At 46.6% G+C, this 27,252-nt stretch overlaps 1 protein-coding gene across 1 annotated transcript; it reads right to left on the reverse strand.

The window, feature by feature from the left end:
- Positions 1-27,252, reverse strand: CCKAR (cholecystokinin A receptor). Its single transcript, XM_032224593.1, has 6 exons — positions 26,865-27,252; positions 24,483-24,734; positions 11,658-11,916; positions 9,208-9,335; positions 6,944-7,463; positions 1-182 (listed from the first exon to the last, which is right to left on the reverse strand). Exons 1-6 carry the CDS (start codon positions 26,983-26,985, stop codon positions 122-124), a joined length of 1,341 nt encoding a protein of 446 aa, XP_032080484.1. The 5' UTR covers positions 26,986-27,252; the 3' UTR covers positions 1-121.

The following is a 27,252-nucleotide window of genomic DNA, read 5'->3' on the forward strand; positions in this document are numbered from 1 at the left end:
CTCACTTAACAAATGGCTCACTTAACAACAGAAATGTTGGGCTCTGTTATGGTCGTAGGTCGAGGACTCCCTGTATGTATGAACACTGGTTCTTGGTGCATCGATGCCAAAGGTGAGGGCATTATTCTTGGGTGTTGATGGTGGGTTCTCTTGACCTAGAAGATCTTGCGTGGTGTTGTTGGCTAGAGAAGAATAAAACATTACAGTCAAATCAGTTCCTTGTTCCACCACCGCTCGGAATCGAACCTACATTAAATTTGTCGTCAAAAAAAGGGAGCTACGGCGAGGCACTTGGGGACTTCATAGTTTATTCCCCAAACATTAAACTCTTTACTTTCCCAAATAGCTATTACATTTTGTTTTAAATGTTTGCCTTCCATTATCTTCACGCAGTTAATTTGGAGGCACTGAAGCCAAGCTACAAAATTAATTAGGAAAGAAAAGTATGGATGAATCTTACCCTCCCTCTGATGGGTATTTTGTCACAGATTACGGCAATGTGGCTCTGGATTTATTGAGCTGGCCTTTGAAGAATTCTACGGGGATTTGTAGGATGAATGAGTATGCTGTTCACCTCCTAGGCCTATCTCTCCCAACTGTCTTTGTAGAAATAACTAACAGAATAACAGAGTTGTAAGGGACCTTAGAGGTCTTCCACCCAGATAAAACCGAGTGGCTGTTGTGCTTCCCTCCCACTAATTGGCCAAGTGTTCCATCTCTCAGGCTGGGGGGTCAAATACTACGCCCCTCAGATAGGGTCTGCAACTTGGGAGTCCTCCTGGACCCACAGCTGACTTTTGAACACCATTTGTCAGCTGTGACCAGGGGGCCCTTTTCCCAGGTTCGCCTGGTGCACCAGTTGCGTCCCTACCTGAACCGGGAGGCTCTCACAACAGTCACTCGTGCCCTTGTGACCTCCAGGCTGGAATACTGCAATGTGCTCTACATGGGGCTGCCCTTGAAGAGTATTCGGCGACTTCAGCTGGTCCAGAATGCAGCCGCGCGAGCGATCGTGGGTGCACCTCGTTTCACCCACATAACACCTATCCTCCGCGAGCTGCGCTGGCTACCTGTTGATCTCCGGGTGCGCTTCAAGGTGCTAGTTGTCACCTACAAAGCCCTTCATGGTATTGGATCTGGGTACTTGAGAGACCGCCTACTGCCAATTACCTCCACTAGGCCAATAAGATCCCATAGATTAGGCCTCCTCCGAATTCCATCAGCCGGCCAATGTCGGCTGGCAACTACCCAGAGGAGAGCCTTCTCGGTGGCTGCTCCGACCCTTTGGAACGAACTCCCCGTGGAGATACGTACCCTCACCACCCTCCAGACCTTCCGCGTAGCCCTTAAGTCCTGGCTGTCCCGACAGGCCTGGGGCTAAAGATTTCAACCCCACTCAAATAGTATGACTGTTGTGCTTTTTAATGATGTATTGTTTTATGTTTGTAACTTGTTTGTCCTTCCCTTCCCCCTGAATTGTGAGCCGCCCTGAGTCCCCTCAGGGAAAAGGGCGGCATACAAATAAAGTATCTATCTATCTATCTATCTATCTATCTATCTATCTATCTATCTATCTATCTATCTATCTATCTATCTATCTATCTATCTATCTTCTAGTCCAACCCCCTGCTTGAGCAGGAAATCCAAAAGCGCCAAACCATTTTTAGATGGGCTTGATGCATGCAGGTGACGGTCGGAGTTGTCATGCTTACAATGTTCTCCTCCTTGTCTGCCAATCACGGAGGGACAGCCATGTTGTGGCTGAGCTGGCGTGGGAGCAATAGAGGATGGCGGCTGCAGTGGCGAGGACTGAGCTCCGAAAACACCAGTACTTCCCCCCATCTGCTAGAGTGGCACAAGTCAGCCTCGAACTTTGGCCCCCTAGATTGGGGCCCTTATCCATCCTCAGGAAAGAGACTTTTAAATATACAGCCCGCTAACCTTCATTGGAAGGGTAAGACTGCATGGTTGCCGCCCATGAATTTTGGATTTTTATACCCAATCCTGCTTGTATACGGCCACCTTATATATCACACACTTTTGACTTGGTGGCCAAGGACGTCTCCCCAGGACATAAGAAGGGAGAGGAGCGGATCACCGCTCCCTCCACCCTTTCCACATTACTACACATTATAATTGTGCAATTTTAAAATAGTATGATGAGTGTATGGGAGTTGGCTGGAATTGAATGAATGGCCCACTTTTATTATTCTGTTACTATTGTATTTTTATATGTTTTTTAAATATTACGTGGGAACTGCTAGGGTGGATAAATGAGAATGTTTGACTCGGAGGGCCTGCCGGGGAAGGCGGGGGTCAGTGGGGTGGTTGGGGGGACTACTGCTACGGGAGTGGGTCGGAGCATTACGGTCATTACAGGGAGGGGCAGACATGGCGGGGACTTTAGGGCTAGCCATTACCGGGGAAGGAGGGTTCGCTACATCACAGAGATCCCTCCTTCCGGCCCTATGAGTCCCACTCCAAGACCAGATGGCGCGAGTAGTCAGGACCCTGGTCTCAGGCTGTTGTCGCTAAATGCCAGGTCTGTTGTACACAAAGCTCCCCTCGTCCGGGACTTAATTGTTGACGAGAGGGCAGACCTGGCATGTATTACTGAAACCTGGCTGGGCACAGAAGGAGGAGTCCCCCTTGTAGAGATGTGCCCAGAGGGATTTCAGGTGCTTCATCAGCCAAGAGCCCAGGGAAGGGGTGGCGGTGTGGCTATTGTTATCCGGGAGTCTCTGTTACCTCGTAGGGTCCCTGCTCCGGAGCTTGTCGGGTGTGAGTCCCTGCTGATAAAGTTGGACCTCAAGGGTCAAGTGGGTTTGCTGCTAACGTACCTGCCTCCCAACTGCGTTGCAGCATCCCTCCCCTCGCTCCTCGAGTCAGTAGCCGAGCTGGCAGTTGAGTTCCCCAGGCTTATAGTTCTGGGGGACTTTAATTTGCCATCGCTCGGTGAACGCTCTGATGGGGCGCAGGAGTTCATGGCTTCCATGACAGCCATGGGCTTGACCCAGGTAATTCGGGGGCCCAACCCATGCAGTGGGTCACATGCTCGACCTCGTATTCCTCTCGGAGCAGTGGATGTGTGATCTTGGTCTGAGGGGTAATGAGATCATACCCCTGTCGTGGTCAGACCACTGCCTACTGAGGCTTGACTTCCGGAGGCCAAACCCCCACCGTAGGGAGGAGGAACCGACCAGGTGGTTCCGCCCCAGGCGACTTATGGACCCGTTGAGGTTCCAGACGGAGCTTGGGGTTATTCCTGATACTCCCGCCCACAGTTCGGCGGAGACTCTGGTTGCCGCCTGGTACTCGGCGGCGTCGGAGTCTCTTGATCGGATTGCGCCACTACGGCCCCTCCGGGTCAGCGGATCCCGGAGACCTCCTTGGTTCACCGAGGAGCTCCGGGAGAAGAAACGCCGGAGGAGACGCCTAGAGCACCTGTGGAGGTCCGATAAGTCCGAGGCGAACCGAGCACTTCTGACTACCTGCACCAAGGACTACGTCCGGGCACTAAGAGCTGCCAAAAGAACACACATCTCCGCCTTGGTAGCGTCCGCCGAGTCACGCCCAGCCGCCCTGTTTAGGATCACCCGCTCCCTCCTTAATAGGAGGGATGCGGGAGACCCCTTGCAGGGTAGGGCTGAGGACTATGCTCAGTTCTTGGCGGACAAAGTGGCTCGGTTTCGGTCGGACTTGGACTCCACCGCAGTAGACACAGCCGAGACACAGGAGGATTACTTGGCAAATCATCTCTGGGTTCAGTTCCAGGATGTTGCCTCTGGGGATGTGGACAAGGCCATTCGAGCTGTAAGTGCCTCCACCTGTATTCTGGACCCGTGTCCCTCCTGGCTGGTTGCCAACAGCAGTGAGGTGACACATGGCTGGATCCAGGCGGTCGTGACCGCCTCCCTTCGGGAGGGGCACTTCCCCGCCGTACTCAAAATGGCAATGGTGAGACCCCTCCTGAAGAAACCATCCTTGGATCCAGCCATTTTAAACAACTTTCGTCCTGTCTCCAACCTCCCCTTTATTGGGAAGGTTGTGGAGAAGGTGGTGGCCTTCCAGCTTCAACGGGCCTTGGAGGAAGCTAGTTATCTTGACCCCTTCCAGTCCGGCTTCAGACCTGGTTACAGCACAGAAACCGCTTTGGTCGCATTGACCGATGATCTCTGGAGGGCCAGAGATGGAGGCTATGCGTCCATCCTGGTTCTCCTTGACCTCTCAGCGGCTTTCGATACCATCGACCATGGTATCCTTCTGCGACGACTGCGGGAGGTGGGGGTGGGAGGCACTGTTTTGCAGTGGTTCTCCTCCTACCTCTCGGACAGGTCGCAGTCGGTGTTGGTCGGGGGGCAGAGATCGTCCCTGAGGCCCCTAACATGCGGGGTGCCGCAGGGTTCGGTCTTATCCCCCCTACTATTTAACATATACATGAAACCGCTGGGCGAGATCATTCGGAGGCACGGGATAAAATACCACCAATATGCGGACGATACGCAACTGTATCTGTCCGCCCCGTGCCAACTCAATGAAGCGGTGGACGTGATGAAGAGATTTAGAGATTTAGAGATTTATTAACATTTATAGGCCGCCCTTTTCCCTGAGGGGACTCAGGGCGGCTTACATAAAATCAAGGGAGGGATATACAAACAATAACGTAGACAAACATAGAATAAAATAATGAGCAACATTCATTCATCATTCGGGAGGGGCAATTATCTTTGTCCCCAGGCCTGACGGGCTAGCCAGGTCTTAAGGGCTATGCGGAAGGCCTGGACGGTGGTGAGAGTACGAATCTCCACGGGGAGATCGTTCCAAAGGGTCGGAGCTACTACTGAAAAGGCTCTCCTCCTTGTAGTTGCCAGCCGGCACTGGCTGGCAGATGGAACTCGGAGGAGGCCCAATCTATGAGATCTAATTGGCCGCAGGGAGGTAATTGGCAGAAGGCGGTCTCTCAAGTACGCAGATCCACTACCATGGAGGGCTTTATGGGTGACTAGTAGCACCTTGAAGCGCACCCGGAGATCAACAGGTAGCCAGCGCAGCTCGCGGAGGATAGGTGTTATGTGGGTGAACCGAGGTGCACCCACGATCACTCGCGCGGCCGCGTTCTGGACTAGCTGAAGTCGCCGGATGCTCTTCAAGGGCAGCCCCATGTAGAGCACATTGCAGTATTCCAGCCTAGAGGTCACAAGGGCCCGAGTGACTGTTGTGAGGGCCTCCCGATTCAGGTAGGGTCGCAACTGGCGCACCAGGCGAACCTGGGCAAATGCCCCCCTGGTCACAGCCGTCAGATGGTGGTCAAAGGACAGCTGTGGATCCAGGAGGACTCCCAAGTTGCGAACCCTCTCTGAGGGGTATAGAATTTGACCCCCCAGCCTGAGCGATGGAATACTGGTCGAATCGTTGGGAGGGAAGCACAACAGCCACTCGGTCTTTTCCGGGTTGAGTACAAGCTTGTTAGCCCTCATCCAGTCCATAACGGCCTCAAGGCCTCGGTTCATCACGTCCACCGCTTCATTGAGTTGGCACGGGGCGGACAGATACAACTGGGTATCGTCCGCATATTGATGGTATCTTATCCCGTGCCTGCGAATGATCTCACCCAGCGGTTTCATGTAGATGTTGAATAGTAGGGGGGATAAGACCGAACCCTGAGGCACCCCATATGTTAGGGGCCTAGGGGTCGATCTCTGCCCCCCCACTAACACCGACTGCGACCTGTCCGAGAGGTAGGAGGAGAACCACCGCAGCACAGTGCCTCCCACTCCCACCTCCCGCAGTCGTCGCAGAAGGATACCATGGTCGATGGTATCGAAAGCCGCTGAGAGGTCAAGGAGAACCAGGATGGAGGGATGACCTCCATCTCTGGCTCTCCAAAGATCATCGGTCAATGCGACCAAAGCGGTTTCTGTGCTGTAACCGGGTCTGAAGCCTGACTGGAATGAACCAGGGTCTTGAGGCCGTTAAGAACTGGATGAGCGCTAACAAACTGGTACTCAACCCGGACAAGACCGAGTGGCTGTTGTGTTTCCCTCCCAACAATTTGGCCAATGTTCCAACACTTAGGCTGGGGGGTCAAATTTTATACCCCTCAGATAGGGTCCGCAACCTAGGAGTCCTCCTGGATCCACAGCTGACTTTTGACCACCAGTTGTCAGCTGTGACCAGGGGGGCATTTGCCCAGGTTCGCCTGGTCCGTCAGTTGCGGCCCTACCTAAACTGGGAGGCTCTCGCAACAGTCACTCGAGCCCTTGTGATCTCTAGGCTGGAATACTGCAATGGGCTCTACATGGGGTTGCCCTTGAAGTGCATCCGGCGACTGCAGTTAGTCCAGAATGCAGCCGCGCGAGTGATAGTGGGCGCACCGCGGTTCACCCATGTTACACCCATCCTCCGCGAGCTGCACTGGCTACCTGTCGATCTCCGGGTGCGCTTCAGGGTACTGATGACCACCTTTAAAGCACTCCATGGTAGTGGATCTGGGTACTTGAGAGACCGCCTTCTGCTGATTACCTCCCTCCGACCGATTAGATCGCACAGACTGGGCCTCCTCCGAATCCCATCCGCCAGTCAATGTCAACTGGCGACTACACGGAGGAGAGCCTTTTCTGTTGCAGCTCCGACCCTGTGGAACGACCTCCCCGTCGAGATCCGTACCCTCACCACCATCCAGACCTTCCGCGCAGCCCTCAAGACCTGGCTCTCCCATCAGGCCTGGGGATAGGTCCCAATTTACCCGCCCGAGTGTTGACTGTTGAATGAAAGTTGTGTTTTATTATTTTCTTCTGTTCGCACATTGTTTGTCTTCTGATATTGCACCCCCTTCCCTGTGATTGTAAGCTGCCCTGAGTCCCCTCAGGGAAAAGGGCGGCCTATAAATCTTAATAAAATGTAAGAAAAATGTAAAAAAATGTTCATGTGGGTGTAAGAATACCTGGAGAGGGACGCTCTGGTTGTCTTCCCTTCCTCGTCCTCTCCCATCTCTGCTCGGACCGCCGGGAGGCGCGTCTTGGCGCAGCAAGTGAAGGTCGCGAGAAAACCCAGGCGGAAGCGCTTGTTCATGAAGCAATATACGATCGGATTCACGCAGGCGGAGGTGTAGGAGAGCAAATGGATGAAGGAGATGGGAGCTCCCGAGAGGAGGAGCTGAGCAGAGGTGGGGTCAAAGGCCCTCCAGGTGTTGACGCTGAAGATGGGCGTCCAACAGATGAAGAACAAGATGACGATCACAATCAGCATCCGGATGACTAGCTTCTTGGCCATCAGGCTCACGGAGGAAGAACTGCTCCTTGGGCGCTCAATCCTCTGGCTGCTGCTGCTGGAGCTGAGGGCCGAAGGTTGACGAAGAGGGGTCTGCTGCTGGTGCCGATGCTGATGCTTCTTCTTGTTCTTCTTCAAGTAGCAACCATCCCCATCATCGTATTTGCCTCTGCTGCTGTCGCTAGCTTTCCTTTCTGCAGGTGGGAAGCGGGATTGATGAGACCAAGACTCATTAGCGTTCAAAGCAATTTGGCCTCTTGGCCTCGTTCAACCCTAATCCTTCCCATGGAGTCTCCCCTCTCTCCTTCACAATCGGGGGTTAGCAATAGCAATAGCACTTAAACATATTTCTCAGAGTATAAGACACACCTTCCCCCCCCCCTAAAAGAGGGTGGAAATTTGGGTGCGTCTTATACTCTGAATGTAGCTTTTTGGAAGCTTTTTTCCCCAGCCCTAACGAGGTGCTGACGAGTGAAGCAATCTTCCCCGTTTCTGGCAAACCAAGATCGCTTCACTCTTAGCACATCATTAGGGCTGAAAAAAAGCTTTGAATATTTTTACTGCAGCATCCTGAAGTAAAATTTCCCAGTTCCTTCTACCTGGGAGAAGCCAACTACGAAAGATTTGAAGACTGCCTTAAGAGGTACTTCTTTTGTCCAGTTTCTGTTTTTGGGAGATAATCCTCTCAAGGGCAAGGCAGAGAGTTCCTATAGCTACATGATTTCTATTCTTTTGGGGATAATCCCTTTAAGGGCAAGGCAGGGATTTTTCCTATCGGCTATATGAGTTTTCTCAATGGTTTCCTTCAGGCAAGCACTTGGCTGGTTTGTTGATTCAGCATTGTTACATTTTAGGAGGTGTGAATTGCTTTTGGCTGAATGGCCAGACATCTAATTAAGCTTGTTAAGATTTTTCCTATCTGGAGAAAGAAAAAAAGTGGCAAAAAGTGTCATTTTACAGCCCTCATTTTACAGAGTCAGCACATTGCCTGCAACAATCTGGGTCCTCGTCTTACCGACCTCAAAAGGATGGAAGGCTGAGTCAACCTTGAGTCTGGTGAGATTCGATCTGCCAAACTGCTGGCAGCTGGTGATCAGCAGAAGTAGATTGCACAACTGCACTCTAATCCCTGCACCAATGTACTTCCCTAACATGTCATTCTCTTGGAATAAACTTAAATTTTATTTTATTTTGACTTATTTGCACCTTCATTATTTTTACAAATCACTCAAGGTGACGAAGATACACCATACTCTTTCCTCCTCCTATTTTCCCCACCATAACAATCCTGTGAATTGAGGTGAGTTGAGAGTGAATGACTTGTCCAAAGTCTCACCCAGCTGGCTTTCGGGCCTAAGGCTGGACTAGAACTCAAACTGATAGATACAGACAGACAGACAACATAGACAGACAGACAGACAGAAGACAGACAGACACAGACTGATAGATACAGACAGACAGATGACATAGATAGACGGACAGATAGACAGACAGACAGAAGACAGACACAGACTGATAAATACAGACAGACAACATAGATAGATAGATAGATAGATAGATAGATAGATAGATGATAGATAGATAGATAGATAGATAGATAGATAGATAGATAGATAGACAGACAGACAGACAGACAGATAGACAGAAGACAGACAGACACAGAGTGATAGATACAGACAGAGAGACAACATAGATAGACGGACAGATAGACAGAAGACAGACAGACAGAAGACAGACACAGACTGATAGATACAGACAGATGACATAGATAGATGATAGATAGATAGACAGACAGACAGAGAGACAGACAGATGATAGATATGATATATATAGAGAGGGGGGGGAGAGAGAGAGACATAGACATATCGTTGTTTCTGCTTGTAGATGCCAAGCTATTAAGAAAAAAAGCAAATGGATCAGTTCAGTTATCAAGATTACCTCGAGAAGATTTTCTGTTGCTCGCATCAAATTTTATCCCTCGATAGAGCTCCAAGGAGATCAATCCATAGGCTATCATCATTACGATCCCCGGGATAAGGAAAAGGATGTGGAGTTGGAAAATATACCTGGGAAAGCCACAAGCAAGGTTTAGGTCGGCATTTTCCTACCCCGCCTCTCAGCCAACCTGATTCCCAACATGCTTCTACCTGTCACCACTAGACTGTGTTTTAAAAATGAGAGTATCAATTTTAGGTGCGGATATTCCTCTTTGAGATGGGAGGTCTCCGTGGACTTAATTTTAGGCAGAAATAAATCAGAATGCAGTCGAATGAATACTAGAACACACTTGGTTTTTTAAAATGATTATAAATACAGGATTTTCTCTTTTTTTGAAAAGTTTTTGCTGCTTATCCAAGCAGCTTCTTTGGACTTTGCCAGTTGATTAGAGATTTCCCAGAGATTTCCACCGCCCAGAGGTGGATTCCTACCGGTTCGGCCCAATAGGTAGTAACTTGGCCGGATACATGACAAAACCGGTTCTATCCTCAGCGCCGCCATCTTGATTTTCTGTTCTGCACAAAACAATCGTCATTGAAAAAATGTAATTTTTCCCCCTTTTGTAATGTTGTGCGCATGCACGAGCAAAATTTTTCGGGCGCCGAACTGATAGTAACGCCAGCAGGAACCCGCCCGTGCCACCACCACTGAGAGAAGGTTTTGCTATCTTTAATGGATTCCTTCACTCCACTCTCAGACTTATTTACTCCAGGGGTGTCAAATGTAGCCCATGGGCCAGATCTGTTGCCCAGAAAACATTGACGGACTGGCCCACAGTGCCTCTGCTGGCGAAAACAGAGCTCGGGAGGGCCGCGTGATGGCCTGTAGTTTTATTATTATTATTATTATTTAAATTTTATTTACAAACATGTAAAATACACACACACACAAAACCTAGAAGTACACCACATTTATACAATACAATACGAACAGGAGCTTCCTGTTCTTTCTAATAGCAATTGCCAGTCGATATCGCTCACCTTATATTGTTTCCTCTTCTATTATATTTCATTTGCATTTCATCATTCTTAACCCTCTTATCTTACTCCTCTGTCTGCTATATTGGCTGATTACCTCTAGTAAGTTTAAACCACTTGGATACATATCCTTAACTACTATTTTTGGGCTTTGTTGTCTTCCTTCATTGATCCTTGTTTCTTTCCTCCATCCACCTATAGCATTTATCCCATATCTGGTAGAATTCTGATTCTTCTTTTCCCTGGATTTCTTTTGTTAATTTGTCCATTTCAGCACAGTCCATAACCTTTCTTATTATTTCACTTTCGCTTGGAATTAATTTGCTTTTCCATTTCTGGGCAAAGGCAATCCTTGCCGCCGTAATTATATGTAATATTAAATACTGAATTTTTTTAAATGTAAGTGAGCTATTCTTGTTCCTAGTGGTTTTAAGGTGCTAACTTCTGTCTCGCTGTTAATGTGCATCCCCTTCCCCCTTCCTATTGCAGAGCAGAATAAAAGAACAAACAGTTTTATCCGAGGCAGCTCCCTTGCGACCCCCCCACCCTCTCTTTCTGCAGAGGAAAGTAAAAGCAGTTTAAAACTTTTGTCTGAGGCAGCAACCAACCCCCCCACTCCCTCTCTCAGTGAGAGAGAAAGGAAAGGAGCAAAGCTCTTAATTGTCAAGGCAAAGAAATGGAGACAAGAGAAAATGTTTTATCAGCATTCCAGAGGTGGGTTCCTGCCAGTTCGCACCTATTCGGTAGAACCGGTTCGTCAAATCTACCGAACCGGTTAGAAGAGGTTCCACCAGAGGACCCGGAAAGCAGGCCACACCTACAGAAGAGGTTCCAAAATTTTTTGAAACCCACCACACACACACACACACGCACACGCACACAGACTCACTCACACAGAGAGAGAAAGAGAAAGGAAAAAATAAATAAATAAAAAAAGAAATAAAAAGTGAGAGAGAGATGAAAGAAAAAAAGGAAAATGGGACAGAGAGACAAAAGGAAGGAAAGAGGGAGGGAGGGAGGGAGGGAGAGAGAGAAAGAGAGAAAGAAAACACATGGCCGGCAAGCCACTCCCACCAGGTCACATGGCCGGCAAGCCACTCCCACAAAGGAGGCCACACCCACAGAGTAGGTTTGAAATTTTTTTGAAACCCACCACTGCAGCGTTCATATTCCTCACTCTCATGTCCGTTCCATCCTATCTCCTCTGATCCCCGGGGCCTCATCTGTACATACATTCCATCATCTGATCCTTCAACCCCAACTGTTATTGCAATGAGTTGCAATGCTATTAAGGCTTATTTTGACTCCACCAAAAATCACAAATCATTTCGCTTTCCACAGTTTGATAGATTAAGACAAATGGCTTCCAAAAAAAAAAAAAAAAAAAGCAGGACTTATATGGACCACTCTTACCAGGATTGCTCGATCACTGTGCTTGGCCAATTAATGCGACACTTGGATGAGGTGCTGTTAGGGAGCGCTGAAGGTACCAGCGTGCTGTAAATTGGGTACGGTGTCATGATGACGAAGGACAGGCACCATGTGGCCGCAATTACCTTCAAGGCGTGAGATTTGGTCTGCCAGACCCGAGACTGGAGGGGTTTGCAGATGGCACTGTATCTCTCAAGAGAGATAGCCACCAGGCTAAACGTTGACACGCTCACTGAGACGCCTAGGTGGGTAGGAAAGCAGAAATAAAGGAAGAAAATTACTGGCCTCATTTTTACCATTCTTAAAACTCTAGGAAGTTAAACCACCACCCCTCTCTGCTAGAAAAGTGAAATATCCTGGGAAATACCGAAAAGGCAGAATATTATATTTCCCTGGATCAGAAATGGGGAAACGTGTTTTTACGCAGGAAGCAGACTCCCTCTTAATAGCCCGCACCTTGGTCAATGGGCCCTTAAAAGGCTCGAGCCAATCTATTCTACATAACAAAGACCTCCCCCCTTCAGGTCAAGAGTGATGGGATTAAGGCATGATAGTGTTAACCCTTTACCCATCTCACCACAGGGCACCTGGGAAGAAGCAATACTCCACCAAACATGGACTCACAGCCTACAGAATCGCCCCTGAATGGCCTCATGGGAGTCTGACAACCAATCAGAACACAAGATCAAGATCAAAGGCCAGAGAGGGCATAAAGCCAGGAACTTTCAGCATCTCGATCTTTTTTTCTTCTTCACCCAACATCTGGAAGCATGTGATCCCCCTTTTCTGTTCAGGAGCTCAAGCCACATGGGCCTGTCCACCATTAAAACCATCTTTCCAAGCAGCCTCCATGTCTCCAGTGTCTTTTTCCCCACTTGGAGCTGAACCCAGAAGGACATTTCTTCCCACAAAACCAAGACAGAAGAAGGCAATGCGACAGCTGATGTGTCTAGTAACAGCCCACTGAAGTTCTAACTCTGGTTTTACACCACAGATGAGAACCTGTGGTAGAGCACCAGGTTCTGCTGTGCTACAATTCTTCGTGGCACGACAAAACCGCGCTCGATTAAACCGCGCCCGATTAAACCGCGTTGCTGATGTCATCAGCAGAGCGACAACAGCGAGCGTGGAGAAAGAAGGGCGCTTTAAATAGCGCTTTGAAAGCAAGCCGATTCAAGTTAAGGTAAGGGTTAGGTTTAGGGTTAGGTTTAGGGTTAGGTTTAGGGTTAGGTTTAGGGTTAGGTTAAGGGTTAGGGTTAGGTTTAGCGTTAGGTTAAGGGTTAGGATTAGGTTTAGCGTTAGGTTAAGGGTTAGGTTTAGGGTTAGATTTAGGATTAGGTTTAGGGGGGTTAGGTTTAGGGGTTAATTTTAGGTTTATAGAGCCGAGGTGGCGCAGTGGTTAAATGCAGCACTGCAGGCTACTTCAGCTGACAGCAGTTCTGCAGTTCGGCTGTTCAAATCTCACCGGCTCAGGGTTGACTCAGCCTTCCATCCTTCCGAGGTGGGTAAAATGAGGACCCGGATTGTTGTTGGGGGCAATATGCTGACTCTGTAAACCGCTTAGAGAGGGATGAAAGCCCTATGAAGCGGTATATAAGTCTAAGTCTAACTGCTATTTAGCGTTTACAGCGTGCTTTTTTCTCCGCGCTGTTGTCGCGCTGTGATGACGTCAGCTACGCGGTTTCGTCGAGCGCCCTTTAGTCGAACGCAGTTTTGTGGTGGAACCACAATTCTTAACATCTATGGAGATTCTCAAGCCATCCAGGTCATGGTTGTCCCAAAGATGCTTTTTCAAGAGGCTACTGGACTTCTTTTTTCTTCGTCTTTTATCTTTCCCTTTCTCCTTTCCTGTCCCTTCTTGCATGCTCAAATGCAAAAGGGGAAAGAGACATTTCTCCTTTTGTTCTGTTTCTAGTTTGTTTCACTAGCTCTCTGCCGCGCACAGCCTTCCCGAGCTCCGTTTTCACTGGCAGAGGCACTGCGGGTTTCCAGGGGGCCCTCGCGGGCCAGATCTAAGCATCTCACGGGCCGGATCCAGCCTGTGGGCCTTGAGTTTGACACCCCTGCCATAAGCAATCCAGAAATCTTGAATTTCTTTAACTCTTATCTAGCGCTAATTTTATACTGACCCGTTAGTTGACTATGTTCTCATCTATAGCTTGAGCAGTAAATCTTCTTAACTTAACACGTAGTCCTGATTCTTCACACCTGACAAGGAAGGGCTTAAACCGAGGTTGAAAACTTGGTGTTTTGGATTATAACTCCCATTAGTGTTTAAAAATTGGCACCTCGTGGCACACAAAAGCAAGGAAGGATAAGTTGGATACAACGTCCAATTTACAACCGAATGCAATTCCTTCCCACCTTCCCTCTCCAATTAAGTAATTTTTAAAAAACCCCTCGGTGAAAATAATATTGAAACAAATCAGAGATTAGTGATTTCAGTAATGCCTTCAGGAAAGCTGTAAAAACCTGGCTGTTCCAGCAGACCTGGGGCTGTTGACCTCATTGTTGAGGTCCAGCCCCGGTTAGAATGATTGCACGTATTTTGTGATTTTAAACTGTCTTTTTCTTATTTTTTCTTTCTCTTTTTCTTTTTTGTAAGCCGCCCGGAGTCCTTCGGGATTGGGCGGCATATAAATTTTAATAATAAATAAATAAATAAAATTTAATAATAAATAAATAAATAAATAAATAAATAAATGCTATATACTGTATTTTTCAGAGAATAAGACGCACCGGAGTATAAGACGCACCTTAGTTTTTGGGGAGGAAAATAAGGGTGGGGGAGAGGAATTTCTGCCTACCAGGTATTCATCTGGCTAGTTCTTAGCCTGATCAGCATCAGCACATTAGTTCATTCGCTAGTTTTGAGGTTGGGGATGATGGGGCATAAGCTTCAGCACATTAGTTCGCTCGCGGGTTTTGAGGTTGGGGATGATGGGGGCTGTGATTCAAAAGCACAGCTGAGCGTCGGAGGGAGCAGCAATTAGAAAAGCAGGCAAAGTGGGGAAGATCGCTTAGCTCGTGTTTGGGCTGGTAAAACAGCTTCAAAAGCACAGCTGATCGTTGGAAGGAGTTCCAGTGCCTAAAGCAGGCAAAGCGAGGAATGAGTAAGGGAAGACAGTAGCTGTTCCGGGTAGCCATTTTGGGCACCCCGCGTCGAGCATTTCTTTCTTTCTTTAGTAGACTTATATACCGCTTCATAGGCCTTTCAGGCCTCTCTAAGCGGTTTACAGAGAGTCAGCATATTGCCCCCAACAATCTGGGTCCTCATTTTACCCACCTCGGAAGGATGGAAGGCTGAGTCAACCCTGAGCCGGTGAGATTTGAACCGCTGACCTGCTGATCTAGCAGTAGCCTGCAGTGCTGCATTTAACCACTGCGCCACCTTGGCTCTCTATTTGGAGGTTGAAAACATGATACATGGAGCCCAAAAACGCAAGCCCTTGTCGGCAATCTCTGCAACCAGGAAGAGGACACGCGGAGGTCGAAGGGTACGGGCTGGTGAGTGGGCGGGGCTAAATTCGGAGTATAAGACGCACCCAAATTTTCAGCCTCTTTTAGGAGGGGAAAATAGTCTTATACTCTGAAAAATACGGTAATTTCCTTAGGAGCCAAGCTCTGCTTTGAAGCAATGCTTCTATGTAGAAGATTTTGGGCAAGCAGAGATTGAATTTTCATCAGGTCTTTCACAGCGAGGCATATCATCTAATTGGCGGATAATACCAAGTTACATTTCCAGAATTTGTGGGAAGTAATTCAAAAAGTCAAAGGAAGCAATAACGGCTTTTGAAAGTAAAAGGTTAATGCAAAGACTATTCCAGCAAATCTCTTCCCTGAAGCAAATAAGCAAAGAACAGGGGGGGGGGGGGAACTACGTATGGAGATGATTGATACGCATTCTTATATAATGACATTCTTACATTCTTACAATTCTTTTAATAATTACAATTGTTACATACCCTGCACAACAGGAAAGTTTCTTACAGAAACAGAGGTGAAGGCTCCATGTTAAAATAGGAAACTGAGATTAAACTAAATCAGACCAAACCCGACTATATATTTTACTACTGCCTCAATAAAATTGATATATCACTTAGACATTTTATCTTGTTTCTTATTTCATGATGAGGAATATATTTTTTTCTAGGTAGTATCACCTCAAAGGAGAATAACATACAGTTTTACTGCCCCCAGATATCAATTGGGTAATATCAACCAGATTAATTTAGGGCTGCAATTATGGGTCAAAGAAAACAATATTTAGGTTTACCGTTGTTAAGATGTTGTATAAGTAAAGATAAAGGTTTTCCTTGCACATATGTGCTAGTCGTTCCCGACACTAGGGGGCGGTGCTCATCTCCGTTTCAAAGCCAAAGAGCCAGCGCTATCCGAAGACGTCTCCGTGGTCATGTGGCGGGCATGACTAAACGCCGAAGGCGCACGGAACACTGCTACCTTCCCACCAAAAGTGGTCCTTATTTTTCTACTTGCATTTTTACATGCTTTCGAACTGCTAGGTTGGCAGAAGCTGGGACAAGTAACGGGAGCTCACTCCGTTATGCGGTGCTAGGGATTCAAACCGACGAACTGCTGACCTTTCTGATGGACAAGCTCAGCGTCTTAGCCACTGAGCCACTGTGTCCCTATTTGCATCCCTATTTATGCCTCCCTATTTATGCCTCCCTATCTATGTGTCCCTATTTATGTGTCCGAATTCAATTCGAATTTTTTATCATCCAATATGAAATTCGGGCGGAAGGACATCAAACTGCAAAGGAGGCAATTTTGAGTACCATTGGACACTGTTCTGACCCCCTCCTCCGTCCAGTAATGAATGCCGAGACAAGCTTAACTGGAATGTACTTTAATAGCAAGAAACCAAAACCTCAGTGGTTGAAAGCCAAGCAAACAAACAGATAAGGACCTTGGCAGCAACTCAGACAAACTCAGGCAGCAATAAATACAGATAAGACTTGGCAGCAATCCAGCCTGCCAAACTCACAGAACTGTCCTCCGACATTCAATTTTTGCGTTAACTTCTACAAAGAGGGCTGTGTGCACAAGTAGCTTTTATAGTCTGGAGAGGAGCCTAATGACCACCAGGTGAGTACAATCACCTCCTGTAATTGCGTGATTGTTCCTGACTGCCTAGTAGCTCTTCGATGGCGTGCATCCAGGAACAACTCACTGCTGGCTTCTGGATCACTCTCCCTTGTCTCCTCCCCACTGGTCCAAGGCTCAGGTGCCACCTGGTGGCCAACCAGTTTCTCTGCGCCCTGCTCGGAGTCGGAACCCTGTCCAGGGTCCTCCACATCCTCCAGAGCCGACTCATAGGGCCCCTCGCTGTCGGAGTCTGGTGGCAGCTCCAACGGCTCCTGCTGGGGCCACAACAGGACACTATGCACTATTCTATCATACATAAGGTGAACTCGGGAAGAGGCAAATTGAAAGCGGGATGGGACAAGTCACTGCAGTCAACTCACTGCCAACATGTCATGGTTAACTCACCATGGCCAACAGGATAACTCTCCATGGTCAACTTGCCACAAATTAACAATTCAGTTTAATTATTAAAAATAAATACACAATTATTTGAAGTCTTGTCATTCGCATCTCATTCTGTCCCTGTTTTTGCATCTGTTCTTTAATGATTCTATTCCACCGTTTCTTTGATATTTGTGCAACCCTTGTCCTGTGGAAAGTTGTCCTGCAGCGAATTGGCTGTGGCAAGTTGGCTGTGGTGAGCTGGCCACGGTGAATTGTCATAGACCTTGTTGAAGGGGCAGGTCAATAAAAGAATAAATGCAATTCACCCAACTAAGCAACGCCCCGCCCTCCTTTTTATGTATATGTAGCAATAGCAATAGCAGTTAGACTTATATACTGCTTCATAGGGCTTTCAGCCCTCTCTAAGCGGTTTACAGAGTCAGCATATCGCCCCCACCGTCTGGGTCCTCATTTCACCCACCTCAGAAGGATGGAAGGCTCAGTCAACCTTGAGCCGGTGAGATTTGAACCGCCGAACTGCAGATAACAGTCAGCTGAAGTGGCCTGCAGTACTGCACCCTAAATACTGCGCCACCGGCTCTATATGTGATGCTTGTTGAAAAGGTGTGGGGCTTTGATCGTGCAGAATCGAAGAATCTGCTTTTATTCTCTCTGATTGCATCCCTGGAATGTTATGGAATGAATATGTTCATGGATGTGGGCAATTGAGACAATCAAGAACTGTGGTTTAGCTAAACCGTTGTTTAACTCTTGTTGTAGTGGAGTAAAGAAGGAAGGCTTAGAATGATGCTACAGTTACAGGACTTGCACAGATTTTGAAAATGCAGTTTGTGGGAACCAGGAAAGCGAATGGTGAAAGCATAGACCTTGACTGTTAGGAGATATCTATCTCTCTAGCTAGCTAGCTAGCTAGCTAGCTACACAGAAAGACAGACCGACAGACAGATATTTTCCATCCATTAATACCTCCATCCATTTAGATGGATGGATGGATGGATGGATGGGTGGGTGGGTGGGTGGGTGGGTAAGTGGATGGATAGATGGATGGATTGATAGATGGGTGGATAGATGAATTGAGAGAGAGAGAGAGAGAGAGAGGGAAGGAGGGAGGGAGGGAGGGAGGGAGGGAGGCAGGGAGGGAGGGAGGGAGGGAGAGAGAGAGAGAGAGAGAGAGAGAGACATAGAGAGAGAACGAACTCCAAACAACAAATGTGTTACCAAAATTTCTGATCACCTGCTTCATAAAGGTGACATTATTCCTGATTTACAATATAGAAAAGGCTAACTCTCTTTCATAGGAATGCTCTGGAAAAGTTAGTAAACGACCTTCCACATTCAATGAATTTTATAAGAAATCATGAGGTTTTGCATAACTGGATGGGCCATTTGTCCAGAATAGTATAGGATCTCCTGCTTGTGCAGGGGTTGGTAGAAGGACCTACAAGGTCCCCTCCAAATCTGTTATTCCGTTATTCGCCATGTAAATGATGTGATATTGATATGATGATAAGCGTGGCATCCTTTTCCCTGCCTGACGATGCCCGCCACAGGTGGCCTGGTTCCCCACTGTCACTTTCTGATGCATTTTTGCAAAATTCTCTATCTAGAAGATTAGAAGAGCTGCTGATTCTGTTCGACAGAGGAATGATCGAGTCTGTCATCTGCACCTCTATAACTGTCTGGTTTGGCTCTGCAACCAAACACAGACTTCAACAGATAAGTAGAAAAAAGCAATTGCTACCAACCTGCCTTCTATTGAGGACCTGTAAATTGCACAAGTCAAAAAGCGGACTGTGAAAATATCTATAGACTCCTCACATCCTGGACATAAATTGTTTCAACTCCTACCCTCAAAACGATGCTACAGAGCACTGTACACCAGAACAACTAGACACAAGGACAGATTTTTCCTGAATGCCATCACTCTGCTAAACAACTAATCCCCACAAAACTGTCAAATTATCCACTAAGACTTTATTACTATTCTTCTCCTCCTCCTTCCTAGTACCTACCTCTTTCCACTTATGACTAAAACCATGTTGCTTGTAGCTTTAGAATTTATATTGTTTTATTTGTTTCCTAGTATGATTTGATTGCTTATTAGTAACCTATGACTATCACTAAGTGTTGTAGCTTATGATTCGTGATGAATGTATTCTATTTTTCTTTATATACACTGAGAGCATATCATATGCACCAAAGACAAATTCCTTGTGTGTCCAATCACACTCAGCCAATAAAGAATTCTATTCTATTCTATTCTATTCCCATCCCATTCTTTCTGTTCTGTTCTGTTCTGTTCTGTTCTGTTCTGTTCTATTCTATTCTATTCTATTCTATTCTATTAGCATGCTCTTAAAAGAAGGAATCTGGCAGAGATTCGTTAGGATTGTTCCAGGTTTATAACCAGCAATCATCACTGAAATGACTGTGTGACAGACTATTATATTTTGGAACTTTAAAAAAAAACACTTCCTTCTCTTTGAAGTTAAGACAACATATCCTGATTTTTGTCTATGTAGGGATCTCCTAAATTGAGTTATCTAGCAAATAAATCAGCAGTAGGGGACTAATGTTTATTCAGAGGCTTCACAAAATTAGACAGCCATGATCAAATCAAATATTACAGAATCCAGATGTCCAGGACCCAGTGACAGATGGCTGAAACATTTTGACACGAGCCATTTTTCTCACACGCAAATGCGAGGAAAAAAAGTTGACAGAAATTCCTCCTAATTTATGTTTTGATTAACGAGAAAAAATCGGTTTATGACATTTACTGACATAGGTAAACGTAAAGGTTCCGCTTTCACATATGTGAAAATCCAGTGATGGCTAACCTTTTTGTAAAGGCATGCCAAAATTGTGTGTGCGGTCCCAGACCCACAATGGAATTCGCCCCACACACCTGCGCACGCATGCGCGCCCCCCCCTCTGTTTTTCGCTCTCTCTGTTTTTCGAAACCTGAGAAGGGTGAATACGGCTTCTCCTGGCCCTCCGGAAGGCCGAAAATCAGCTGGCTGGTGTGAGCATGCGCGCCGGAGCTGAGAGCTGCCATGCCAGCAAATATGGCTCCATGTGCCACCTGTGGCATGGGTGCCATTGGTTCGCCATCACGGTGCTAGTAATTACCGACTCTACTGCCTCCAGATATCAATTGGGTAATATCAACCAGATTAATTTAGGGCTGCAATTATGGGTCAAAGAAAACAATATTTAGGTTTACCGTTGTTAAGATGTTGTATAAGTAAAGATAAAGGTTTTCCTTGCACATATGTGCTAGTCGTTCCCGACTCTAGGGGGCGGTGCTCATCTCCGTTTCAAAGCCAAAGAGCCAGCACCGTCCAAAGACATCTCCGTGGTCATGTAGCCGACAGCACTAAATGCCGAAGGTGCACGGAATGCTGTTTCCTTCCCACCAAAGGTGGTTCCTATTTTTCTACTTGCATTTTTTACATGCTTTCGACCTGCTAGGTTGGCAGAAGCTGGGACAAATAAGGGGAGCTCACTCCGTTACTCGGCACTAGGGATTCGAACCGCTGAACTGCCAACCTTTCTGATTGACAAGCTCAGCGTCTTAGCCACTGAGCCGCTGCGTCCCTTTTTACTCTCATAAGAGAAACCATATTTCTTTCCAGCATCATGAATGAAAGAAAAGCAGTTTTGCCCAGCAAACATAGATGTAGGAAAAAGTATAATTTTCCATGTTGATGTACCGCAGTTTGAAGACATAAAATTTAAACAACAGTCAAAGTGCTGAGACAGAGAACGACTGATTTGTGGCTATAAGTTTTACAAATTGTGTCTTCTATATTATACATTCCAAAAGGTTGATGTTGCTGTAAATGTCATATTGATATATTTCCTCACATTGCCTTTCTGATGGCAATCACCGTGAGGGAAAAATTCTTTTGTCCTTTTGAGGATTTAAAATCTTCAATGACCTCTGACTGTCATTTTTATACCCTACTGATTCATTTATGGTCTCATCAAAAAGTGTTTCCCTTTTTCCTGAAAAAAGGACTTTGCCTTTGGGCTTTTATTACAGTTTTTCAGGAACATAGGATAATCTTCCTGCGCATTGCAAGTGTATCTGTGACAAGAAAGGTCGTAAATTGAAGCACAACTCACTCCACAAATAGAACAGAATAGAATAGATTAACAGAGTTGGAAGGGACCTTGGAGGTCTTCTAGTCCAACCCCCTGCTTAGACAGGAAACCCTTCACCACCTCAGACAAATGGTTATCCAACATCTTCTTTAAGACGTCCAGTGTTGGAGCATTTACAATTTCTGGAGGCAAGTTGTTCCACTGGACAATTGTTCTAACTGTCAGGAAATTTCTCCTTAGTTCTAAGTTGCTTCTCTCCTTTATTAGTTTCCACCCATTGCTTCTTGTCCTATCCTCAGGTGCTTTGGAGAATAGCTTGACTCCCTCTTCTTTGTAGCAGCCCTTGAGATATCTTAACACTGCTATCATGTCTCCCCTGGTGCAACTCACATTAATAAGGGATAATTACACGGGCATGGCCAATATTCCTGGCCCTTTTTGAAGCCAGTTCTCATAGAATAGGCAAATTTACTCAAAGAGACAACTGGCGGGGGAATTCTGGGAGTTGAAGTCCAGAGTTGTTAAGGTTGAGCACCTGTGACTTAGATGGTTGGGGAGAAAACAACCAGAAAACTAACTCTAAGCATTATCCAATATTTCTGGCCCAGATCTTGTAGCCTTAAAGAAGAGCAGGGTTTTTTTTCTTTCTTTCTTCTGAAGAGAAATGCCTCAGTGTATTGGAAAACTCACAAATGCTCCAGAAACATGTCAGTTGGAAATGGTTTTCATAGTTTTCCCTTTTCTAGGTTTAATGCAATCGACAACTCTACCTAAAGGCTTAGCCACAAGGCTTAGAATAAGAAAAAAGCAACAACAGATTTGCTCAGTGGGGCAACCTGATTTTACACATGTATGCTTGTAAATATGATCTACTACAGCAGTGGTTCCCAAACTTGGCAACTTTAAGACTTGTGGACTTCAACTCCCAGAATTCTCCAGCCAGGCTGGCAACTTTAAGACTTGTGGACTTCAACTCCCAGAATTCTCCAGCCAGCTGGCAACTTTAAGACTTGTGGACTTCAACTCCCAGAATTCTCCAGCCAGCTGGCAACTTTAAGACTTGTGGACTTCAACTCCCAGAATTCTCCAGCCAGGCTGGAGAATTCTGGGAGTTGAAGTCCACAAGTCTTAAAGTTGCCAAGTTTGGGAACCTCTGTACTACAGTGATGGCAAACCTTTTCAGCACTGAGTGCCCCAACTGTGCATGTGTGAGCACAGGAGTGCCAGAACCCCAAAGACTAGCTGGCTAGACTAACAAACATGAATGCTTTGTTTTTGACCAGGTTTTTTTTGGCTGTTTTCAGGCCCCAAAACAGCCCTAAAAAGGCCCCCAAATCCTGGAAAATTGCCATTTTGGGGGCCATTTTGAGGCCATTTTTCAGGCCGTTTTTTTTAGCTGTTTTCACACCGGTTTTTGGGGCATTTTCAGCCTGTTTTTCAGGCCTGGAAAACGGCCTGAAAATGGTCCCCAAAACAGCCCTGAAAAGGCCCCCAAAGCTTGGAAAACGACCATTTTGGGGGGGCATTTTCAGGCCTGTTTTCAGCCTGTTTTTCAGGCCAGTTTTTAAAGCTGTTTTCAGGCCATATTTTCAGGATGTTGTCAGGCCGTTTTGGGGGGCTGTTTTTCAGGGTGTTTTCAGGCCATTTTTCAGGCCTGGAAAATGACCTGAAAATGGCCCCAAAACAGCCCTAAAAAGCCCCCCAAAGCCTGGAAAATGGCCATTTTGGGGGCCATTTTCAGGTGAGTTTTCAGGCTGTTTTTCAGGCTGGGTTTTTGGGCCGTTTTCAGCCTATTTCTTTGCCATTTTCAGGCTGTTTTCAGCCCGATTTGTTTAGCCATTTTCAGGCCGGTTTTGGGGCTTTTTCAGGCCTGGAAAACGGCCTGAAAATGCCCCCCAAAACCTGGAAAATGGCCGTTTTGGTAGACAAAGTTGCCAAGTTTTGCAGATATTGGCCTGTCAACTCTCCAAGCTAGATTTTCTGCTTTCTAGCTAATATAAATTGTGAGGCTCAGCTGATTGTCGCACAGCTGTTTGTCGGAACTGTTTTTTTCTAGCATTTAAAGCATTTTAAATACTTTAAAAAGTAAAAAAGAGTTTTGACGATTAGCTGTGCAACAATCAGCTGTGCCACACGATGGTCAGAACTTTTTCTTTACTTTTAAAAACATTTTCACTACCGGTTCGGCCGAACCAGCCTGAACTGGTAGTATTTCACCCCTGCTTCTTGGGCATGTGAGTACAGGTACTCCTTGACTTACAACCATTCGTTTAATGACTGAAGTTACGACAGAATGGGAAAAAAATGATTTATGGCTATTTTTCACAGTTATGACCACTGCATCCCCCCCCATGGTCACGTGACCAAAATTCAGATGCTTGCAATTTGCCCATATTTATCCCGGTTGCAATGTCCCGGGGTTCATGTGATCCCTTTTGTCACCCAATTGACAAGCAAAGTCATTGGGGAAGCCAGATTGACTTCACCGTCATGTTGCTAACTTAATAACTGCAGTGATTCCCTTAACAGCTCTGGCAAGAAAGGCCGCAAAGTGGTGCAATGCTCCCTGAACGACTGCCTTGCTTAGCAGTGGAAAAATGTGGGGTCAGTTGTGGTCATAAGACGAGGACTACCTGTCACCCGTTAGAAGATGCCATGTTTATTTAGCCAACAACTCAAGATGGATAATTGGGGAGCCGACAATAACTCCCTAGAGCAGGGGGTGGAAATTTCATTGAGGGCCGCATCAGGGTTGTGTTTGACCTTGAACCCTAATCCTTGGGTGGGCATGGCCAGCTTGACTTCACTTGTATCGGGGACACTTGTGGTGGCCCGAGCTCTCTGCCGGCAAAAACGGGCTCCTGAGCTCCGTTTCAGCTGTGACAGCCTCCTGCAACTCGGCCAGCGAAAATGGAGCTTGGGAGTTCTGCCTAGGATCCTCGCAAGCTCCGTTTTCAGCTGCGATGACCTCCTGCAGTGAAAATGGAGCTAAAGAGCACCACACACAGCCCTCTTTAGCTCCGTTTTCACTGGCAGAGGCACTGGGGGCTGATTGTTCACTGTTTCCAGGATGGCCCTGCAGGCCAGATCAAAACACTCCTCTGGCCAGATCCGCCCCCAGGCCTTGAGTTTGACACACACACATACACCCTTAGCAAAACAAAGACAATTCCGCAGGCTCACCCATGAAATAGCTGGTAATTTTGCAGAGGGGGCTGCCAAAAATGAAATCCTGTAGGAGATTGGGGATCAGGGTGAAAGGCATGCAGAAGAAGCACAGCATGAGGTCGCTGATGGCCAGTGACAGCAGGAATAAGTTGGTGACTGTCCTTATCCTTTTGTTTCTGATCAGCACTGTGATCACCAGGGTATTCCCTAGGACGCTGAGTAAAAAAATCAAGGAATAGAGGAAGATCCGCACTGTCTGGTCCAATTCTGCAAGGTAAAGTGAACAATAATCAGGATGGAAAGAAGCATGGTGTGGAAAATCACATGCTAAGGACATGCTAAGGGGTGGACACCTTTCTACATCAGAGGTGTCAAACTGGATTTCTTCGAGGGCCGGATCAGCATTGTAGTTCTCCTCTGCAGGTCGGCTGGAGGGAGGGAAATACATCCTGCAGCACCCTGCCGGCCAAAACAGGGTGCTTCCATGCCCCGTTTTGGCCGGCAGGGTGCTGCAGGAGGCCATCCAGTTTGCACCTATTCGGGAGAACCGGTTGTTGGAAGAAATCTCATTTTGTTTTTTTCCACTTTACAGGGCTAATCCTATAAGGAAGGCAGGAAGGAAACACTTTGGTGTTGTTTCTAGCCTACTGTATTTTTCAGAGTATAGGACGCACCTTTTTCCCTCAAAAAAGAGGGTGAAAATCTGGGTGCGTCTTATACCCTTAAAGGAAAGAGTCTTTTCACATCTTTGCTCCCACCCAACGTTTCTTTCCATTGCTAGAGGTCTTCTCTCCAAACCCATAAGCCATGTCCCCCTTCACTACAATCTGTCTGGGAATCATCGTTAGCAGTTATGGAGCACCAAGCGTGAGGTTTGCCAGTGGTTCAAAATAGAATGATGCAAAGGGAGCAGATGGCATTTGGAGAGAAGAAGCAGGGGGAACAATGAAGTAGACGTGCTCCAACTGATTTCTCTCCAGTTAGTTCCTGAGCAATGCCAATTAGCTCAAAACAGGGAAGTATGATAAATAGAGAAAAGGGCTAATCATGTACCTTGCTTGATGCTGCTCTCCTATACCATTCTTCCTGCCTGCCTGCCTGCCTGCCTGACTTGACTGATTGTAAATTTTATATTCGCTCTCAGTTTTCTGTCTCTGCCCCAAAGAATTGAGAAACTATGATGTTCTAAGTTAGTGGAACTGGAGGATAATGCTGGTAAAGTTAACAAAAGAAGGGGCAGTAATTTTATGCAGAGGGCCACCACAGAGAAGAGGGGGTCAAGCTATTCTCTAAAGCACCTAAGGATAGGACAAGAAGCAATGGATGGAAACTAATCAAGCTAGGTTGGTGGGGTACACTGAATTTTAAAGGAAGCCTCACAAAGATTCTTGCCTTGGTGTGAAAGTTAGACTAGCATCTGGCCAGTTAAACTGTGATACGCTTGAATTTATAAAGAACAGTTGCTGGAACTGGGTATGTCTAATCTGATGAAAAGAAGGACTGGGGGAGACAGGATAGCAGTGTTCTTGTATCTCAGGAGCTGCCACAAAGAAGAGGGAGTCAAGCTATTGTCCAAAGCACCTGAGGGTAGGACAAGAAGCAACAGGTGGAAACTAATCAAGGAGAGAAGCAACTTAAAACTAAGGAGAAATTTCCTAACAGTTAGAACAATGAATCAGTGGAACAGCTTGCCTCCAGAAGTTGTGGATGCTCCAACACTGGAGGTTTTTAAGGAGAGATTGGACAGCCATTTGTCTGAAGTGGTATAGGGTCTCCTGCTTGAGCAGGGGGTTGGACTAGAAGACCTCCAAGCTCTCATCCAACTCTGTTATTCAGAGTCCAGTGCAACTTCCAGTGTATCTCTGGTTGCTTTCGTTACCCTCTAAAAATACAGTTTATCAGCCTACGTGCTCCTTTGATTGCTTTTCATTTTATTTTTGTAACTCTATACTCTTATGTTGTTGTTTTTAAGGTGTTGATTTGCTAGGCTTGGAAAAATCGTGATTCCTGCTTATTGCACCATGATGCAGCTAAACTTTGAAGTTTTACCATTTTTCTAGTGCTGCGATTCTATTAAGACAGCAGGAGACTTAATAGATAATTGCGTGTTTTAACAGGAGTGGCCAATTCCTCCCGCATACCTTTTAGAGCAGCACTAGAAGCGTTCATTTGAATATTTGAACTTAATTCTCTCAGATCTTTTCCACTGTGCCCTGCAACTTTTAACATTTCTGGTGGCTTAAGCCCAACATTAATGAACTCGTTCCTGCTTCTCCTCTTTCTCTGATCCCCAAATGTCACTTTTCACACGGCCTGACTTGGAAAACCTTCACAAATTGTTTACTTTAGATTAGCTGCCGGTAGATTCTTTCGTATTTTTTCCCGAAGGTCACTCACCTTTAAAAGTCTGGGGAGGGTGGTTCAAGCAGAAAATGGTGAAATTTTCCAAGTTGAGTTCGCAGAGGAGGGCAGAGATATTGGCGCTGAGTTCAATCAGACTGTCGTTAAAGAAATCCATGCTTTATTCTCCCGAAGTGGGGCTCTATGACAAGCGGCATAATTTCCCCACTACGCATCCATCCTTGGATAAAGGGAAGCGAGCCTTGGCAAACAGACGGTCAGTTATCCCAGACAGCTGTCCTACAGCTGCCCCTATGGAATGATGTCCAAAGTAGTCTAAGGAGCATGAGGGACGGTGGCTTCTAGCAAGGCATGAGAAAGCTGGATACCGCAGAAAAACGCATGTGTGCACACCACCCGTCTTCCCCCCCCTTCTCCGCTAGAT

Source organism: Thamnophis elegans, chromosome 9 (genome assembly GCF_009769535.1).
Source record: "Thamnophis elegans isolate rThaEle1 chromosome 9, rThaEle1.pri, whole genome shotgun sequence".
Lineage (NCBI taxonomy): Eukaryota > Metazoa > Chordata > Lepidosauria > Squamata > Colubridae > Thamnophis > Thamnophis elegans.

Bases quoted from the DNA above. Each gene is read 5' to 3' on its own strand.
- CCKAR (XM_032224593.1), bottom strand. From the start codon at position 26,985: ATGGATTTCTTTAACGACAGTCTGATTGAACTCAGCGCCAATATCTCT. The intron at 7,464-9,207 runs GTAATCTTGATA...TCCCACCTGCAG, and splicing joins CAACAGAAAATCTTCTCGAG to AAAGGAAAGCTAGCGACAGC. The intron at 183-6,943 runs GTATTCTTACAC...ATTCTTCTCTAG, and splicing joins ACCAGAGCGTCCCTCTCCAG to CCAACAACACCACGCAAGAT.